Raw genomic sequence first — 6,090 nt, 5'->3', positions numbered from 1 at the left:
AAGAAATTTTTGGCCTATATTTTTGCAATGTTTCAATGTATACAGTAAATAAGTATTTATATAACTCGTAACGTGTACCAAGAACAATTATCCTATTAAAGGATTTTATCTGTTCGATAAAATCTATAATTATTATTATTATACTTTAAACGTCCAAACCAAATTTACGGGCGTTACAACTTGGCGTTGCCTGCTTGAGTCAATAAAGGAGCTAGTGCTTCGGGAGGAGTTTACGTTTAATATTATAGCATGCATGGTCCTTATTTTTAGCATAGATTCGGTTGTATTTTCATCTTTAAATTGTAATTTCATGGAAGAAGAAAAGTAAGCAAAAACTTGTTTCAAAAATCGTCTTTTGTTCCTTCTTAATTTATAGAGATTGATCGTTTCGAATTGGCCTCTATAAAAATGTTTTGAATTTGTAAATCCATATTTAAATAAGGTCTAAATCACCTCTTATCATTGGATTAAAATAGGAAAGCTAAGAACTTTGACTTGGGATAGTCGAAGAACGACTTCCAACCTCTCTTGTTATGAATTAAAAATGGGTAATGATTCGTACACAATAATTTATGTTTTGGAGCGTTGTACAATGCAACATTTTAAAGCATACATTGTTGTGTATGAAAAAAAAACTGTTGTGTACGAATCATTTATTAAAACCCTAAACAAGGTTTTTATAGATTTTATTTTAATCATGTCTACATAATCATATATTAAATTTATACCGCGGCATATATTGATTTTGAGGGTTGAATTTAGAACAAGAGGGTGCTTGAAAATCCCAAAGGACCCAAACCAATGTCAACCGGGTCATAAACCGAACACACTAACTTCCTTCTTCTCTATTGTTCTTAAACCCTTCCGATTCAATTAGAAAGCAAAAATCTTTCAAATGATTAGAGCCAGTTACCACATACGAGCTTCATTCAGATTCATCCCTCAAACCCTCGCACAAAAATCAATCTTTCCTCCTGTTTCAATCACCCCTTCTTCTTCGTTCCCTAATTCACAGATACGCCACACACACGAAGACGCAGACGCAGACGCAGATGACTACAATAAAGATCCAGATTCCCCTCCAAGATTGTTCGTTGTACAACCTCGTTTTCGACCTGATGCCATATTGAAAACCAAGCTCGATGAAGCTCTCAACCTTGCGAATTCACTTGAAGAACAGCGAGATGGGTACTACGGCTCCGATTTTTCGAAGAAAGAATCCCCCCCACATCTTGTTGTGCAAAATCCAGCTTATCGATCAATTCGGGCAGGTTCGCAAGATCTTTCAGCATCTAATTTCTAACTATAATCTTAAAAAAGATCATACATTTTGACTTCTGGGGTCAAACGTAGTGATATTCTCATATTCACTAGTAGAATTGTATGTATTTTGTTGCAAATTTATCATGTATATTGGTCTATTCCTATCTTTTACTTCACTTTTGCGTTCGTAATCATCTGTTTTATCGGAAAATCTTCAGAAATCATATGAATTTGGAAGCTGCAATGTAATAAGCTTGTTTGACCTTCAAAATCAAAAACTCCAATTGTTAAATATATGAAATGTTTGATAATTTTTGTTTACTTTTGGGTGTGATGCAGATACTTTCTTTGGACCAGGAACTGTTGACAACATTAAATGCCATTTAAATGCTGAAGATTCAAATGTAAATTGTGATATTTTATTATCTAACACAATATTTGTTTCTAATTTCATAATGAAATTTTAAAATGAGTAATTTTTCATAACAGGATGGAGTAGATGCAGTGTTTGTGAATGGAATTTTATCAGGAATTCAACAGAGAAACTTAGAGGTAAATTTAAATCATGAACATATTAATAATAAAAGATTTATTAATCATATGTTTATAGTAAATCTTATCATAATGATGATAGCGGGCATGGGGAAAAGCTGTTTTAGATCGTGTAGGTCTCATCATTGAGATATTTCATGCTCATGCTCAAACAAAGGAAGCAAAACTACAGGTTACTGCTTTATTATTATTTTTTTTATCAATTATTTTTTTTTATAAATTATAATATAATTTCAACTTATAATGATTTTGAAATTTTATAGGCCGAGTTAGCTGCTTTGATGTATAAAAGAACCAGACTTGTTCGCATACGTGGCAGCAATGGCCGCTCCACATTTGGTGGAGAAGCTGAAGTCGTTAGTGCCAAAGGGTGCGTAGTCAGGACTGGACTGGACTGAACTAGACCTGACTAAATGGTTAATGGTTTCTGACCTATTAAAAAATATGGGACAAAAGTACAGTTTTTTATCCTACTAAAATATATGGGACAAAAAGTACAATTATTTGAAATAATTGTATTTTTTGTACCATATATTTTAGTAGGACAAGATAAAAAAATGTATTTTTTGTCCCACATTTTAAAGTACAATTTTTTGTCCTACTAAAATATATGAGACAAAAAGGACAGATTTTTGTCCACTAAAATCAAATAATTGTACTTTTTGTCCCATGTATTTTAGTAGGACAAAACAAAAAACTGTATATTTTAAATTACATTTTTTGTCTTACTAAAATATATGGTACAAAAAGTACAAAAAAATGTGGGACAGGAAAACTTATGTCGATATGTTATCTGTGCAAAAAACGTGAATGCCTTTATTATCCTCATCGTCAAAATTAGTCCTAGATGGTCCAGTACTGTCATGCGTAACAAATGCAACTTTAAACTATTTAAAAATACTTTCTTATTCGTGAATCGATTTTTTTTTTTTTTTTTTTTTTTTTGTGTGTGTGTGTGTGTGTGGGGTTTGAGTTATTAGGAGAGGAAGTGGTGGACGTGGGTTTATTAGTGGTGCGGGAGAAACCGAACTTCAACTTCAAAGAAGAAGGTTTTGTTTTTACCTTTTATGCTCAAACTTTATTACATAAATCATATGACTTTTTTACATTTTTGTTTATTAATTTAGTAATAAAAATGTAATTTTAGAATCATCGAACGGAAAAATCAATTATTATCCGAAATAAAAGATGTTCGCCGTACACGCGCTCTGCAACGCGCGTCCCGCAAAAGACATGGAGGCTCATACGGTCAAGACATGCCAACTGTCGCTATCGTTGGGTACACAAATGCTGTAGGTTTATATTTATTTCACAAATAAATTAATATTATTTCTATTATTAAATAAAAAAAATAGCAACATACATTGAAAATTATCATCAAAATACAAAACATTTAATAGCAACCATAATTCCATAATGTAATTTTATAAATCTTTTGTAGGGGAAATCTACATTAGTTAGTGCACTTTCGGATACTTACCTCTTTTGTGACAATCGGTATGACATGACATATATGTGTAATTACGATTTTGCCCTTTATGTTGCGTCGTAAATTAACATTATAAATACAGGATGTTTGCAACGGTTGATACTAAAGTACGAAGTGTTATTCTTCCATCAGGGTAAATATTATTATATTATATTATTATTCCTCTTTCCATTTTTACTTTTAAATTTTCGTGATGTATTTATTATTACTTTAGTAAATTCGTTTTTTTTTTTTTATTTAGGAAGAAAGTGCTCCTTAGTGACACTGTGGGATTTATATCGGACTTGCCTATACAGGTAACTTAAAACAATTCGTCTTTTTCTTCAATGCAAAAATTACTTTCATTAATTTTTTTAGGATTTTATAATACTAAACTAAATTGTTTTTTTTTTCTTTTTTTTTTTTAATCATATTATAGTTAGTGGAAGCGTTTCATGCTACATTGGAAGAAGTTGTTGAAGCCGATCTTCTTGTGGTAGGAATTGCTTTGACCAATTTGACTTTTCTTTTTATGCTAAACCTTTTTTTTATTATTATTATTTTTTTTAAATATTATCAAGTGATTCAATATATTCATATAGCATGTATTAGATTCAAGTGCACCTAATCGCGATCAACAACGAGAGTCTGTGTTACAAGTTCTTCAACAAATAGGAGTATCCACTTCAAAACTCGAAAACATGATTGAGGTTTTAAACAAGGTAAAAAGTCCATTTCGCCCTTCCTTCAACCAACCCTTAATCTCAATAAACATATCGTCATATCATATTTGATATACTACACTTTCAGATTGATCTTCAAGACGTTAAAATGTCTGTAAATGAAGAAGCCATGGATGATGATGATGATGATGATGATGATGATGAGTGGATTTCTTGTGAAGATGAAGTGAAATGGGATGATGTTAGTGAATCATTTGTCGGATGGAAGACGTTAGAGGATCAACCAAAAGACGTTTCTAACCTTAAGGGTGTGATTAAAAGGGATTTTGAATGTTTATCTGAATATACCCCACATGTTAAAACCTCGGCTTTAACTAAAGTTGGGTTACAAGAGTTGCTAGAGCTTATTGATGATAAGTTGAAGACTGAGAAAGTGGTGGAGAGAAGTGTATTTGAACGTAAATGGAGGCCACATAGAGAGGAGGATACGAATGTTGTAGTTTGATAGTTTTTTTTTTTTTTATTTTATTTTTTTATTTTTTTTTTTTTTTGGGCTTAAAAGATTGTAATCAAAGATCATTTATATAAAACCTTTAATCATATTTCTCCTTTGTTGGAGTTATAATTTCACAAGTTTCCAATACCAACAACATTTGATATTTAAATAATTACATAAGTGGTTATATTTTTTTCGATGTCGTTATATATTTTATGTGAAACATGAAATATGAATCAAAACTTGTCAATAAACAAATATGTATCATGCGCAAAATGCGTCAATAAGTCAAGTATGTGTCGTGTCAAACCATGTAGAGTTTTCATGTGAAGCAAACAGATCGAATATATATATTTTTTCAAAATTGCTATGTGTAAAATCATAATTATACATGCAATGTACATGAAAACCACATGTGTTTTAGTTAAAAAGGCTCAAAGATATTCACCCAATTTTTTGCAAATACATGAACTCACTTTGTGGATTTGATGATGGTCCCCAACCTAACTTACGATTTGAAGAAAATATATACCAACATGAAAGAATGCATGATGTTCCCACATAAAATAATCACATGCTTGTGATCTTTGTAATTATGCAACGTAACATGTCCAAATAGCACTGCATTTCTTAACGAAAGAACAAGGACATAAATATCAAGTTTTATAGTACACATCTAACATCTTTAGAGTCCAACTTGATCTACCAATACCCCGATTTTAGATCCAACTTGAAATAAATTCGGTGCCATGAAGCTCATCAATTAATTTTCCCATTAAGGATATTGGAAATCTATGAATTATAGCTTTATTTGACTTTTTTGACCATCGAAGTATCAAAATTAATTCGAATTAGCCATTGAAGATCTCATCACACTAAATTGAACCCTATAGTACTTCGAGTTTTGACTTGTTTTGCCCCTTACGACCGCCTGTAGTTGATTACCCGGTTCCCCTGCATATGTGACATCTTAAATTAGACATTGAACTTCTGATCGTGCTAAATTAAACACTGAACTTTGAATATATATATATATATATATATATATATATATATATATATATATATATATATAGGCTTAGGTTATTCTATTCAAAGTAATTATTGTGTTATTGTATGCATAAATGTGGGCCAATCAAATTTACTTATTTTAAGAAAGTGATTAATATATATTATGGAATTAAATATAATTGAAAATATCATTTTAATTAATTACAAGGGTAATTTAGTCAATTAATATAGATTTAATAAATGAAAATTGCATTTTTTAAGGGATCATAGATTCTATTAATTTTAAAAATCCGATTTTACGAATTATAATTCTTTTAATTCGGACATTCTGACAGAATATGTTTATGAGTATATTCAAAAATAAAAATATTCTTGAACCATAAATAATAAAAATATTCTTGAACCTATTTCTTGATCATGAATTTAAAAACTTATTGTAGAATAACAAATTCTTGAACAATCAATTGAAGAATAAAAACAAAAAATACATTATTTCTTATAGAATACGGGTAACAATTGTTAAGAATTACATTTATTGTTAAAGAATAAAACTAAAAAACAATCAAAACGGGAAAGAAAACATTAAAATCTAACAACGACTAATACATTTTAAAAGA

The 6,090-nt window shown here is 30.1% G+C and overlaps 1 protein-coding gene across 1 annotated transcript; it reads left to right on the top strand.

Moving 5' to 3' along the window:
- Nucleotides 1–762: 762 nt before the first annotated feature.
- On the top strand, nt 763–4,599 carry LOC145166893 (GTP-binding protein, HflX). Its single transcript, XM_079085946.1, has 13 exons — nt 763–1,271; nt 1,603–1,667; nt 1,753–1,815; nt 1,898–1,987; nt 2,079–2,185; nt 2,796–2,864; nt 2,963–3,107; nt 3,257–3,312; nt 3,387–3,437; nt 3,546–3,600; nt 3,723–3,779; nt 3,886–4,005; nt 4,094–4,599. The coding sequence occupies exons 1-13, from the start codon at nt 896–898 to the stop codon at nt 4,469–4,471; spliced, it is 1,632 nt and encodes a 543-aa protein (XP_078942072.1). The 5' UTR covers nt 763–895; the 3' UTR covers nt 4,472–4,599.
- The last annotated feature ends 1,491 nt before the right edge of the window (nt 4,600–6,090 follow it).

Source organism: Lactuca virosa, chromosome 3 (genome assembly GCF_052849685.1).
Source record: "Lactuca virosa cultivar CGN04683 chromosome 3, Lactuca_virosa_CGN04683_v6, whole genome shotgun sequence".
NCBI classification, from domain to species: domain Eukaryota; kingdom Viridiplantae; phylum Streptophyta; class Magnoliopsida; order Asterales; family Asteraceae; genus Lactuca; species Lactuca virosa.
Note: the sequence above shows the minus strand (reverse complement) of the source record. Positions and strands in the feature narration are given on the sequence as shown.